This window comes from Oculina patagonica, chromosome 7 (assembly GCF_052425735.1).
Source record: "Oculina patagonica isolate OP01 chromosome 7, crgOcupat, whole genome shotgun sequence".
Classification (NCBI taxonomy): domain Eukaryota; kingdom Metazoa; phylum Cnidaria; class Anthozoa; order Scleractinia; family Oculinidae; genus Oculina; species Oculina patagonica.
The window spans coordinates 9686470-9701492 of NC_135764.1; the positions used below are offsets into that span (position 1 = coordinate 9686470).

Here is a 15023-nt window from a genome sequence, read left to right on the forward strand (position 1 = left end):
GTGAAAAATGTAGGGTTAATCAATCAAGATAATAATTAGGTCGTATAGTGTGATCGTCCGGGTGATAATAGTTATGAGAAGAACTGTTGTTGGTGAATGACAACCTGAGCGGAAGTCATCTTCAGAGAAAAGTGAAAAGCTGTTGTCAGTCGATGATGTTATACGTCTGGTCCGTTGAAGTTGATTGGTCAGTTTAGCCGTGATGTTATTGGCTGTAAGACTCGTGTAAACTTTGTGATTAGTTATTGGTCAGTTTCGATCCGTCTATTGTTATATATTCTAGGTTATATAGTTTAAGTTGTTCTGTTTCTTCTGTTGCTGTAGTACTCTAGGTTAAGCATTCAGCAGAGTCCCAGTCGATGTTGTGGTAAGTAAGCCAGAGATGTGACTGTTGACATTACCATTTCTCGTCGCTGATTCGTGATCTTTTCTTTGTTCCTGCATATGAATATTCGATTTTATTCCGATCGACGTACGTGTGTTTTTTTTTTTCAAAACTCCGTCATCGCTTATGGCAGCCTTCGATGCAAGAGCAAATCTCGTGGCCTCCTATCTTCTCGTTATTGTCGTTTTACGGCGAAGGTTGAATAGGGAGGTCAAACGAAAACGTGGTTCTTGGTAATATTGATGCACCATGGGACTCCCTCTGTGAAAGTAGTTCATATATAATCGTTCGCGATCGCCGCGGTCTGCGACCGATCGCCCGGATAGAACACGTCTCTGTAATGTTCTCATAAAATTGCACCAATCGCAAGCAGACTTTTTGAAGCAACAGAGGCGATAGAAACGGTCTGGACAATTATATGAGAACCGGCCTTTACCGTTTCGTTTTTGTTCATTTCCCTTTGCGCATTGTGTTAAAATATATGTATGAAGAAATAATCAAAACTGGTTTACTTACGGCGTTTAATTCGTCCCACCTTCATTTAAAATACTTGATTAGAATTATAGTCGCCGACAAGATGCGAGTAAAGAATAAATAAGAAAGGTGAAAGTGAAATAACCTTGACTGATGCAAGTGACGGGTGCTTCCGATCGGGAAATCCGGATTTGGATATTATAATACAGATTTCGGATTTCCCAATAACAGGAAATCAAAAAACGTATTTTGACTTACCAAAATCCTTCTCCAAAGGATCCCTCTTAATAGAAAAGCCAAACTTGGATTTCATGGCTCCTTGTGCATGCATAATAATAATTCAATACAATTCAATGTTGGATTTCCTAAATGAAGTCTACCGCGGATAAATATTTCGGTATCTCCAAATCCGTTTTTGAATTTCGTTTTGGTATTGGGAAATCCGAATGTCGGATTTAAAATCCAAATCTAGAATTCCCAGTCGAAAGTACGCAAAGTATCCCTTCGTACGGGTACATTTACTAGCACGTAGACACGGGAATGTACGAGGAGGTACGTCTGCGCGCATGTGTACATTCCTACACGTGTACCTGCCATTAATATGCAGATTATGGATCATTGGGTGGATATGTGTGTACATACAATCGTTGAAGATTGGCTGAGCTTGCGAATGTCTTGTTTGATTCAAAAGTTATCATGTTTTCCCCCAAGGACCTAGAGGGCACAAATTAAACATCAGATGTTTTTCAAGACTATGTAGCTCAGGTGCATAATGTAAGAAACCTTATAACAAAAGGAAATGTATTGACTGGTTATTTTCACTGGTACACATTGCAGTAGTATAGAAGGCTACGTCCTAGACTCATGAATAAAATGCTGTGTTATTTTATTTTCGGATCACAGAAGCGGTTTAAAGGGGCTATGCCACGGTATTTTAAGTAATTTTATTTTTTTCGCTTTTTGAGAGCTCTAAACATGAAATTTTGCAGAGCAAAAGTCTTGTATTGGCTAAATCACGGCCATATAACAATAACACTTTTCTGCCACTTGAAATAAACTTGAAAAAAGTCGGGCCAACGATTTTTAAGTGTACCCGATGGCAATCCGTTTTCATCTTCGCAAATTTTGCCCATCCATGTCTCTTTTTCGCCTTTCTGATTTTCTTTTGAGTTTTTCTACTGTTTGAATCCGTTATTGTGATGTTTCATTTAATTCTATGACCAGTTGGTCAGTGCCGAACTTGCCTAAAATTGAGTGACATAGCCCCTTTAACGTATTGTGAAATATTCAAACTTACACCATACAGAATGCAATTATACAACCCTCTTTTCGCATAAATTACCTACAGCCGACATTATTTTTAAACAATGGTTTTATACTCGAAACGCTTGAGAGAACTAAGTGATAAAAGGCGCTTAAAAATTAGTCCTGAAGAAAAACGTTTGTAGTATTCTATTTCCTCCTCCTCCACCTCTGAGCTCACGACAATTTCATTGTTTGTCTCTTCACAATTCTACTTCACATCGGCACCACATCGGCCTCACATCGGTCCGCCTCCTCCTTCTCCCCTTCTTCCTCCTCCTTCATCCTTAACGTTTCCCAAAAATTTTCACTGCGTGTTTTACAGCCTTTGAGTGCGGTAGAGTTTACCAAATTTCGATGATTGCTTTCATTTTACCTAAACGCTCAACTAACTGTTCTGTGACTTGTAATTTATATCTTTGCCCGTTTTTAACTGATTTTAAGTTTTGTAGCATGTTCCGATCTTTTCTTTAGGAACGGTCCTCTAATATAATTTGTTCCTCATATTTGTGTTCCTGTTAACCTTAAGAGGACCAGCTTTTTATAAAGTTAGGAACAAAACGTTCACCCTAAGATAAAACAGGAACATTTCGTTCCGAGTTCCCAACTGTTGATGGAACATATTGTTCCCAAATTGATAATTTAGGACTGCTTTGTTCCGAGTTCCTATCTGTAAATGGGACGCGTTGTTCCCAAATTGATAATTTAGGACCGTTTTGTTCCGAGTTCCTATCTGTAAATGGGACGCGTTGTTCCCAAATTGATAATTTAGGACCGTTTTGTTCCGAGTTCTTAACTGTGAATGGAACGATTTGTTCCCAAATTGATAATTTGAGACCGTTTTGTTCCGAGTTCCTGTTTGTAAATGGAACGTATTGTTCCTAAACTGCTCATTTAGGAACAAATTCAGGACTCTTTGGTTCCGAATTCCTTGCGCTTACTTGACCATTTTGTTCCTAAATTATATTGTCCATTGAAATGAAGAAAAACAATGGGGCGCGCATAGACCTGCTTGGGCAAGCTGAGCACAATCTTGGGTGTCATGAATTTTGCACAATAGTAATGAGGGCAGGCAAGAAGAGGCACGCCTTGCCAAGTTTAAACACGAATGAAGTTCCTTAAGGTGTAATCGGTGCGTCGTATTTTTTTGGAAAAGAAATTCAGTTCTAGGAGATCGTGTTGACCATTTTACCTTGATGATAAAATGAGCAAGAAGTGTAAAATCAATTGGTCAAATATCGATGGAGCATCGCCCAAACCAAAACGGCTTCACCTGGAAAAGAATGAAACCGACCGATTGTATCATTGCCCAATACAAGTGTGTGACCATGATGGCTTTCAAAGTCAGAGAGGGTGCAGAAAACATGTGAATACCAAGCACAGTTGGTTCTTTTACTTTGACGAGAAACCTGATCTGGGAATACTCGCTGCATACGAAAGAGAAGGCGCCAGTGATGTTAAATCGAGTGAAATCACAGTACAAACTGCCAGAGTTTTGCCTTCATTTTCAGTTTCCAGCAAAATTGGCGAATCGTTTGTGAAGTGGTTGACGGGAAGTGGTGGGGGTTGCAAGAAAGATCGTGTAGCCCAGCAGATAGTCAAGAGGTGTTTCAAATTTCTCAAATTTTGCTGCGAAGATGAAGAGGAATTGAGTTTTGAAGTGCTGGATTTTAGCCTGTGTTCGCATAGTTTGTTGTTCAAGTTTATCGACTACTTGCAAGATGAATGCAAACTCGGACACGGTGGCCGATTGGGCTACATTGATGCGATTTCCGAATTAATCGACTTCAGAAAGATAAATGGCGCATCAGACACAGTTCTTCGAAATTTGTCCTCAACGGAGCTGTACCTCAAACGAGCGCGCAAAACCGTGGCAAAGATGATGAGATTGCAGTGGACACAAGATCTAGACATTGAGACTTTGGATGCTAGAGGGCACTGGGCAACCATGGAAGAACTGTTAGAAGTGGTGACATTTCATTTGCCTCGTTACGAAAACACGGTAAAGACTTGCAAAACTATTCCGGGTCAAGTGAATCCTTTGGACCTAACATTTGCCACGAAATTTGTCGCCGTGTATTTATTCATAAAGGTGAAGGGATCTCGCCCTATGACTTATCAGTACTTGACGGTGGACATGGTTAAAACAGCTAAGGCGAACGGAGGATTCATTGACCAGAAAAAGTTCAAAACGGCCAGCAAGTATGGATTTGACTCATTAATTTTGACTGATGCAAGCATGCGGGTGCTGGAAAGCTACATCAATTTCGTAAGGCCATTACTCAAACCCCAGTGCGACTTCGTACTTGTCACTAGAAACGGAGGCCAGCATAGCAAATTGGGCGACGTCATGAGTAAATTGGTGTTCGATGCAATCGGGAAGTATATTCATCCAACGCGCTATCGTCAAATTGTCGAAACGCAAAGCCTCAATCTACTCACAAGCACGGAGCAACAAATTTTGTCAGAAGACCAAAAACACAGTTCTGCCGTTGCAAAAGTTCACTATCAAAAGCAGAGATCGCGCGAAGTTGCTGTGAAAGCTCACGAGTGTCTGCAAAAGCTACAAGGAACGAAAGGCTCAGATTTGGATAAGGAAGTGCACACGAGGTTTAGCGCTACAACTTCAACAATTTCAGAATCGGTCGGAACAGCAGAATCAATGAGCGCCTCTCCTGAAAGGGACTCCCCTCCCAAAAAACAATTGCAAATTCAACGAAATCATCGACGGGTGTTGAAATTCACGGAAGAAGAGGACAATTTTCTCAAGAAAGGTTTAAAAAGGTACGGGTTTGGACAGTGGACGGCAATTTTGAGAGATCCCGATTTCAAATTTCAAGACGGAAGAACGGCGGACTCTCTCAAGAAAAGGGCTGGAATGAAAATGCAGCTAGTTTAATTACCAAGGCAAGGACAGCAATGACATTTCAAACTTGTGTTAAGCAAGAAAGGCATTTAATCGTGACTGTGCAATAAAGAATACAGTAATAAATTACTACATCATTAAATAAATTTCTTGACTTGACAAGTACACTCTTTTGTAACAACAACAGAAAGAACTTTTTGTGACACTCCTGGTAGCGAGCAATGTTCTATATCTCTCTGTCTGTATACATGAATTCTATATCTCGCCTGTCGTAATCGTGGCACGTCGCTTAACATGTAACTTAGAACTACAATACTGACAAAAAACATCTCGTCGTCGCTACTCTTCTCCGTTCTCTGATCGTCAGACTGCGTTCACTCATGTTGCGTGCTCGAGAGATACTTTGTTATGGTGTTTCTTTGTTGCTCTCTTCCGCGCTGACTGCTGGAACCTCTCTTCCGCTTTAAGGTAGAACTTGCTCGGAGCAGTGCTTCGGACACCGCGCAGTCGTCGTGTTGGCGTAACGGCCTACGACTAGTACTGGGCACTGGAGTGATGAAAAGCCTCCGTTCCTGACTGCTTTCATCGCTTACATCCTGTTGTGCAACAATTTCGTCTGCATCTGCACTTGGGCGAGTTAGTACCGGGAGTCGCTCCGCCACACTTGTCACCAGATGATGATCTTCTTTCCTGAGCAGGCCGAGTGCTGTACACACCTTCTTTCGCTCCTCTATGGCCTCGATGGTGTTAAAGGTGCCCAGGGCCTGGTGGTGAGCTTTCAGCTTCTCGCACAGAACCTCCATCCACGCCTTCACATTCGAGCGCACGAAAGAGTCTTGCGTAGCTTGATATTTATCGCAACACTCTTTGAGTTCAATTTCGGTGTCTCTCAACCAACTGCCCTCGAACGCTTTTCTCGCAGCTTCGCCTCGTGCCTCATCCTGATCTACCGCCGTCTGAACATCTTCATACCTCTCGACATCTCTCGTCCGGTAAAACTGGTCTATCTGTTTCTGCTTCTCCTTCTCTGTTTCCAAAATGTGGGCCATTTGCCTGTGTCTAAGACTGCCCGGCTGAAGCTGATTGAGGTGGTCTTGCAAGGTGTCCGGTTCGCCGTTGCTTTCTTCCATTGCACTGACCGCTTCGTTCGTCTCTTCTAGCGAATCATCTTCACAACTCTCCTCCAAGAGTGACAGCGTCCGCAGAGCATCCTTCTCTTCGGCTTTAAGGACGCCATCGCCGATTTCTGGCTCTTGTTCGTCTTCACCGTTGTCCGAGCTCTCTTCTTGGTCACTAGGTGGACGCGCCTTCGTAGCCGCCCACGCAACACACTCCATGGGGTGTCTCCTAAGCCACTCTGTCGCTTTCTTTCTCGGGTTGGGCAGACTCTTGAAGGTGTAGTTCTTTAACCTTCGATCCATGGCGGGTTGGTCATCGGCCTTAAATTCAAGCTTCGTCTGGGCGGTCAAAAGCATTGGACAACGGTTAATGAAGCTCTTTGCTGTTTGGTACTTTACGTCGCATGCCGTAAATCCGCCTTGGGTAAGGATTTTCCAATCGTCGATGTCTAAGGTTGAGGGACTGGCTTCGTCAATGAAAATCACTTCTGTGAAGCGATTAATCATGGCCTTATTGAACACGCGCTGCTTCGTGATAGTCGCTATGTTGCTGTGATGTACGAGTCCTAAGATCGGTTGAAATAAACTCGTTTTACCGCTGTTCGCAGCGCCAATCAGACATGGTACTTTGTCTTTGTGTCGTTTCTGGTTGTGATGTAGAAGCCTGATGAAATCCTCGCAGAACTCCCCAACTTCGGCTTCCGTTAGGCTGTTCTCTAAGATCTCTCTGAAATATTTTGGATCCGGAACTTTGGTTGGATCGTATGGCGAAAACGCTCGGGGTGTAACATGACCGATGTCCTTGTCTTTGATCGCATTTTCCAAGAAACGTCGCTCCTTGATTGACCAGCACTGGCCTTCGTTCACCTCAATCAAATCGTAGTCCACGCAAAGAGGTCGAATGACTTCGCAATGTGGGTTGGCTAGCATTTCGATGACTTTCTTCATGTCCTTAAGTAGTCTGGCTTTGAAAGATTGATTGGCCGCCAAGCTATTAACAAACGCCTCAACTTCGCACTTATACCAATAGGTGTACCTTGCCTTTTCACACTTTTTGTAGATCTTTCCAGCATAGAGAGCGTACCCGAGCTTTTCCATGGCGATGCCAATATCGTTCACAAGCACTGTGAGTTTATCAGATAATCTTGCCTTTTCAACGACCGATTCGTTTCCTGTCTGAATATCCGAGCCGTCTACGTGGAATCCGAAGTGCTCGATGACCAACTTTGCATCTTGGAGTTTTCCCAACGCCACCGAAAGACTGGAATGGAACGAGGGATCGACTAGACAAATTCTGACCACGTTCTCGGTACCACATTCGTCAACATCTATTGAATCGGCCTCACCCAGGACACTTTCAAATTCATCTCGAAAGCAATATTTGTAAGACGAATTCACCAACTCCACCATGAAGGTGTTGTTGTGGTCTTTAAGGACTTTAAAAAGCTCTTTCATTGCGCCACTTTCTTTCCCTTCGTGACAAGCGACCTAAAATTCAGAACAGTTGCCAGTTAATTAAAGTTCTAAGGTGGTGAGCAACTTTGACCTAGTCCTAACAAGTGATTCGTCGTTCCGAGTACTGTCAAGTTTTAAGGGAGCCCGACGTAGCGTAAATTCAAGGCAAAACTAATTTCGATGATTGGAATGGTCCTTTGAATTGTCACATTTTCACTGCTTGATTCACTGCCTTCATATAAGCTAGTAACTACTTTTTATCATCCGGCTAGTGTAGCTAATGCGATTGGTACGAATGTGAATAAACATGTTATTTTTGTTACCTGATTTATAAATACGTCCACGTTGCACTCCAAGAGAACACGATGGATACCAAGGGGGCTACGTGGAGCACCGTTGGGTGTTGTCGACGCGATCCAGTAGCTCACAGCTGGGCAAAGCTTGTGGTTTATAATTGATGCGTGACTTTCGGCCCATTGTTGGCTCGTTGAACTCGCTAACTGACTTAATTCTGGATATTCGTCCGCATCATCGCTATCTTCATTCTCGTCATGATCATTTGATTTCTTCTTATCTCGCTGTTTCTTCAACTTTTGCGTACTAATGGCACTAAAAAAGAACGCTACATTCTTCATGCCTGCGAAATAGAAAAAGCAAAAAATTATTACCGAATGATCTGCTTCTGGTTATCTCACCCAAGAGACACTGAACAAGTTTAAAATCGCAATATCAGAAACTAACCTCGTAGTGCGCTATCACAGGCATCTCTAGTTCGGCACACGCTATTCCAAGCGTCTTGAAAACCACTCTCTTGAACTCTGCAGACGCACTTCGCACTTGTAATGCTACACTTTCCCAAAACCACTGGGCTTAAATAGCACAACGCCGCGCTCTTAATTGTTCGACTGTTTAGCTGTCTCGCAGGGAAACGTGCTCTCGAGCTCTGCATCTTGGACTGATTTATGCCTTTAAACGTGTTCTGCTTTTATAGAGAGCAGACTTGCTAATTCCCCGGGAATAATTATAGCCAAAAAATGAACTCAGTAGGGACCAGATTACTTGAAAGAATTTAATGTCGCTATTATTTCCACTGATCAGCAGATCATCGCCTAACCTGGTAATTTACAGCTTTTTTTACACTAACAATCAAGTCAATAACGAAGCCACAGTGACGCTTTTAAATGACCAATTGTGTCACTCTATCAGTTCCCAAATGCTTTCCAGAGTGTTTTCTAGACGAATTTTTTCGCCACAGTATTTCCATGAATTTAATATCGCGATTATTTGCGTTGATCAGCAGATCATTACATAACCTAGTAATTAGCAGCTATTTTTACACTAAAATCAAGCCGATAACGAAGCCATAGCGACATTTTTTAATAGCCAATTGTGTCACTTCATCAATTCCAAAATGCTTTTCAGAGAGTTTCTAGACGAATTGTTTCGCCACAGTAGTTTCATGAATTTAATGTCGCGATTATTTGCACTGATCAGCCAATCTGTTGACCTGACAATCGACAGCCATTTCGCACCAGTTAACAGTTAACTTGATAACGAAGCCGCAATAAGAATGAAAAATGTTTGAGTCAAAGATCATCTACTACGGTGCATATATGTTCGTGATGTATCACAAAATTTTCACGACTTATGTTAAAAATACACCATACATAAAACTATAAAAAACAATTTTCATTTTCACATTGAAGGAGAAAAGATAGTAAGAAAGGGCTTTGCAGCTCTGAACGTTTTCATGGAAACTGGGAGTGTTGCAAAGCGGCTGACTGGAAGAGTTTCCCTATAATGGCGGAAACGACGGATTTCGCGGATTTCGCGGAAATTTTCAGATTAAAAAATAAAAAAAAATAAAAAAATAAAAAAATAAAAATAAAAAATAAAAAAAATTAAAAATATTTTTTATTTTTTTTTTTTATTTTTAATATTGATATATTCAACTATTATACTTACAGTTTTAAAGAGAAGAATTAAATTAAATCTAAAAATTTCCGCGAAATCCGCGAAATCCGTCGTTTCCGCTATTATTGGGAAACTCTTTCAGTCAACTGCTTTGCAGCACTGGAAGTTTTCATGGAAACTTGCAGTACTAGGAAGCAGTTGACTGAAAGAGTTTCCCAATAATGGCGGAAACGACGGATTTCGCGGAAATTTTTAGATTTAATTTAATTCTTCTCTTTAAAACTGTAAGTATAATAGTTGAATATATCAATATTAAAAATAAAAAAAATAAAAAAAATATTTTTTATTTTTTTATTTTTTATTTTTATTATTTTTATTTATTTATTTTTTTTTTTAATCTGAAAATTTCCGCGAAATCCGCGAAATCCGTCGTTTCCGCCATTACAGGGAAACTCTTTCAGTCATCTTCTTTGCCGCACTGCCAGTTTCCATGAAAACTTCCAGTTTGATGTGGAAGTTCAACTGATTTATTCAAAACTTCTTTTTTAAACTGTAAATATTTTTGTAAAGGAACAAGATTTAAGGGAAACGATCTTAACACTGTTGTTTTCCTCCTCCTCTTCCTCCTCCTTCATAACACTGTTGTTTTCCTCCTCCTCCTCCTTCCCCTCCTCCTCCTCTTCTTCCTCCTCATCCTCCTCCTCTTCCTCCTGCTCCTCCCCCTTATGTTCATCCTCCTCTTTTTCCTCCTCCTCCTTCTCCTCCTACTCCTCCTCCTCCTCCTCCTCTTTCTCTTCCTCCACCTCCACCTCCTCTTGCTCCTCCTCCTGCTCCTCCTCCTGCTCCTCCTCCTCCTGCCCATGCTCTTCCTTCTCGTCGTCCTCCTCTTCCTCGACTTCATTTCTTCCTCCTCCTTCTCCTTAGGAAGGGGGGAAAGCAATATAATTGTAGAGAAGGAGCAAATCAATATAATTGAGGAGAAGGGGATAAAAAAGAAACGACGAGGGGAAAACAATAAAATTGAGGAGAAGGGGGCAAACAAAACAAATGAGGAGAAGGAAAAAGAAACAATAACATTGTGGTAGAGGAGGTGGAGGAGGAGAGGCAGGAGGAGGAGGAGGAAGAGGAAGAGCACGAGGAGGAAGAGCACGAGGAGGAGGAGAAGGAAGAGCACGAGGAGGAGAAGGACGAGGAGGAGGTGGGCCGATGTGGGGCTTATGTTGGGCTGATGTGAGGTAGAATCGTGTAGAATAAGGAGGTAAACAATAAATTGGTGGTGCTGGTGGAAGTGGAGGAGAAAGATATAGAATTTTACAAACGTTTTTGCTAAGGGCTAATTTGTAAGTGCTTTTTATCACTGAATACAATCAAGCGTATCAAAGATAAAACCGAAATCAGTAATGTCGGCTGTAGGTAATTTATGCAAAAAGAGGGTTGAATAATTGCAGCCTGTATGGTTCAGTGCTTTTGAATATTACTGGTATTATTATTGATTTTTCTTTCGGCTCCCCACATTAACATATTTGGCATAAACATGGACACATAGTTAATTTGCGATACATACAGATAACGAAGATTGGGAGAATTTGCAAATGTCTCTTTTGATACAAAGGTGATCATGTTATACTCCATATTTCTAGTGAGAACAAATAAAGTCTTAAATTTGCACCTTTTGCTGGGGAAAATGGAAGACATGGTGGAGGGGGTTGTTCTGCCAGTGTGGATCGAATTTGATACCTCTCTTAGTAATGCATATGCCACCAGCCATTGTTGCTTTGCGCATTAAATTTTGGTGGCGGTGTAATGTTTACGTAATACCCACGCAAAGTAAAAGTGGGAAATTAAATAGGATAGCTCAATGCAACCTGCGAGAGATTAAGAAAAAAAATGCGATAGTAGCACTCTAATACTAACTATATATCCAAGTATATGACTTGAGTGTCCGTGATGACAATCACCAACCAAGGCAAGACGTAAAAAAATTACAATCTATCTAAAAATACGTCTCACATGCTTAAACCTCTCCCACCAAAAAGTCATTTAGCCCCTTTTAATGCTTCATAGTAAATAGGTAACACAGAGACCCAATTGTACTAGCTATTATACCTGCTTTGTTTCATTTTTACATACACAAGAAATTTATACTCTGGTCCATTATACTGGCATTAAATATGTTGTTTTTCGTTTGTTTTTCTGCTTTTTCCCTGTTTTTTTTTTCCTAATTTATCTATTGTAAGATTCAAAGGCAAGTCACGTTATAATACGTACAGCACTTGAAGTTTGTCGGTGTTTGGAAATGACTCGTTTGAAACAAATGCTATCAAGTTACCTTGCAGATATCTAGCAACCACAGATAACAATTTTAGTTTTATTTTGGTTTATTGTGGACAAATACATACATATAAACTCATCTCTGATTAAGTTACATCGGGTACATTTCTTCGTCTTATACCGATGTGGAAGTCCATGCAATGCATTTTCCTTGCGGAGCATTCGAGGAACCCAGAGGAATTATAAAGCTAGAGTATTTAACGAGTTTTGTCTACTCTGCGATTGTATAATGACATGGCTCTTCTACGTACTTTAAGTAAAGATTTATTACACCGGAAAGTAAGTGGTTTTTCTTGCATACTCAACACTCAAATTAAACATAACTTTTACCTAGTAGGAGTATGCGAATTAACCGAGTTTTACTATAAAAGCGTTAAAACAGCCTACACAAATCCAACTAGCTATATTGCCCGTGGTCAAAAAGTCGTAGTCAACATCCTTCAGTCTAGTCTCCAAAATGTTTATCATAATACAATTTTGCTTTTAGATACTTACAGATATTGCAACTCTGTCAAGCAGCAGAACACATTCTTTTGCAAATATCGAATTTTGTTGCTGGAAAGATATCTGTACATGATGAGAGTAACCGTTGGTAGGTGAACACCAAATTTAAATCTGTAGTCGCAACTATTCATGAAATGGCAGTCTCCAAGTTTCTCATTTACAAAAAACTAAATCACTTACAGATTTTTTAAACGTGTCATATTGACAAATAGTCTCTCAGGTATATTTTCGATGTTGTTAGATGTAACAAACCTGACAAATTACAGACAAATTATGAACTATGTTTAAATGCAGAGGATTTAAACTTTGATACCTTAAATAGTTTCATGCACACTTTTTTTTCCGTTCATTTTTTGTGTAATCGTCAAAGAGAAAAGTCTCCTGTAAACCTACCTTATTATAGGACATTAACGATACATGTTATTAACGCGGATTTAAAAAAATCGCCTTAATTTTATGTATGTTAACTTTTTACTATACGCATTTGACCTGGACTTTTCCTAAATTCGCGTCAATTTTATTATGGGTAAATTTTGTTCGCGTTGTTAAAATGCCTCGTTATATTTATGCTATGCTGAAGAGAGAAATCCCAATTGTCTCCACATATTTAGTTACGTTTACTAGTCGGTTGTTGACTGCGAACAGGCTCCCGATCAGAGAAGGGACTGGGGAGGAATAAAAACGGGGGAGCCTGCAGACAATTTTTTTTTCCGCCGTTCCAAGCACCCGCAGTGCACGAGATTCTAGTGCAACCACTGATTGGTTAAATCACTGATTGTTGACAGGTCTTATCGACATCTCAATTTTGTCGACACCATAAAATATGCTGGAGACGCAATGCAAGCTCAAGACAAAGCGCTCGATGAAAAATAATGCAAGAAGCATAGCCTTTACAACAGAGAATGTAACTCTGAAAACAATGTTCAGTTTTTTAAAGTAAACTGGAATAGTCTCTAGCGAAGCCGAACAGATATAAATCCCTGATAAGATAAAAATACATCTTGTCAATGTAGTAACATGAAGTACCTAGTGACTGCTGGCCAGCGGTAGCGAGTTCTGAGAGTTGTTAGTGTGAGTTGTATGAATCGATCGTATGCTCTTCATTAAAGCATGTAGTATTGCTTGTTGTCTTGCTGCATTTCGGACTCAACATGGTGCCAGAAGCGAGATCTTCCTATTAGCCTGCAGCTGCTGATATCAAACCAGTCGGAGATGATCGGTCAAACTACACGCGGTTCCTACACACGTGGTTTCAAACAATGGCGGAAAGCGTGCCATTCGCCAGACCACCGGAACCGCTGAAAATTTCGACGGAAAATCCTGCTCACCGGTGGGGGAAATGGAAAGAAAAATTAGAAATTTAGCTCAAGGCAATTGTAGTTTCAAAGACACCCGATGAAATGAAAGTGGGGCTGCTATTAAACCACATCGGCGAGCCGTGATTGGAAATTTCCTCAGATTTCACCTATTTAGCCGAGGAGGAGGAGGAGGAGGAGGAGGAGACAAACTTCCCAGTCGAAAATCCCGACAACTACGCGACCATTATGGCAAAGTCTGATGAATACTTTCAGAAACGGGACCCTTAACTCATGCTGCGAGAGACATTTTGGGTTTACTTTAAACGCGAGCTGACGCAGACCCTCGATTCGTGGGTCGTGACTGTCAAAGAAAGAGCTACCGAGTGCAAGTTTCAAGCCAGTTCCCACGAACAAGCAGTTAAAGACAAACTTACCTTTTCCTACAAGGAAGACAATTACAAGCTGAAACTCTATGACGATGGAGCAGCCCTTTCACTCGAAAAGGCGGTGAAGACCCTGCCTTTGAAGAAAGCAACAACACGCGAGTTACGAGAATCAAAAATTGCAGAGATTGAGAGTGTCACACTGCGAGGTAACAGGCCAGACCCTAACACTGATCAAGATACAGAGTCAATGAACCAGCGAGACTCTAAGAGGAAGCCTTTCCAAACAAGTGGCCGGAACTGTGGTTATTGCAACCGCTGACATCCCCCTGGAATGAGGAACTGCCCAGCCGGAGATACACGATGCAGCAAGTGCAATAAAATGGGACATTTCCCTATCATTTGCAAGAATGTACCTGTAAAAACAGTCGACCAAGTTCTCGAAACGGTGGATGACTTTAGCCCCACATTCGTAGGAGGTGTAACCACATCCACTTGTCCCAATACTTCCATGGCAGAACCAGCTGCAATCCCTCAAACCGGTAAGTCCGACCCCGTATGGCATGTCAAGCTCAAGAGCCAAGACCAAGACATGCTGACATCGTGCACTGTCACAGGAGCACAAGTCTCTGTGATGCCTGAGGCAATCAACAAAGTCGCCATATGGGACGCTTTCAAAACCCGACAGAGATCTTGTTGGAGCAGGGGATGTTCAATATGACCAGAGAGACAGAGAAGGAGAAGGAGAAGAGCTGTTGACCGTGTTTGATTTCTGACAGTAATTAAGCAACACGAATCTCCAAGGTCTGTAGTCATATAGACCTCAAATAGCCAAGTATGAAGGAACCAGCGGATGACACGAAGAGATCCTGAGGGAAGACCTCCAGTCTCACCCCTGAATGAGGGCTATGAGGTCTGCGGGCCAACGCCAACAAGAGAGATGAGCCCAGACGTTCTTTCAACACCAGGAGCCAGCCAAGAAGAATACGGAGA

The 15023-nt window shown here is 41.4% G+C and overlaps 3 protein-coding genes across 3 annotated transcripts in view; 2 read left to right on the forward strand and 1 right to left on the reverse strand.

Annotated features, from left to right (window-relative positions):
- Positions 1-1467: 1467 nt before the first annotated feature.
- LOC144659196 (uncharacterized) lies at positions 1468-12420 on the reverse strand. Its single transcript, XM_078519632.1, has 4 exons — positions 12341-12420; positions 11783-11854; positions 11079-11150; positions 1468-1573 (listed from the first exon to the last, which is right to left on the reverse strand). The coding sequence occupies exons 1-4, from the start codon at positions 12418-12420 to the stop codon at positions 1468-1470; spliced, it is 330 nt and encodes a 109-aa protein (XP_078375758.1).
- On the forward strand, positions 3345-5284 carry LOC144659932 (uncharacterized). Its single transcript, XM_078520464.1, has one exon. The coding sequence runs from the start codon at positions 3366-3368 to the stop codon at positions 5058-5060; it is 1695 nt and encodes a 564-aa protein (XP_078376590.1). The 5' UTR covers positions 3345-3365; the 3' UTR covers positions 5061-5284.
- Positions 12421-14736: 2316 nt separating the features above from the next.
- LOC144660740 (uncharacterized) overlaps positions 14737-15023 on the forward strand; it is a 51987-nt gene continuing 51700 nt past the window's right edge. Inside the window, exon 1 of the mRNA XM_078521476.1 lies at positions 14737-14740. The gene's annotated coding sequence lies outside the window, so the exon portion shown is untranslated. The remainder of the gene's footprint in view (positions 14741-15023) is intronic.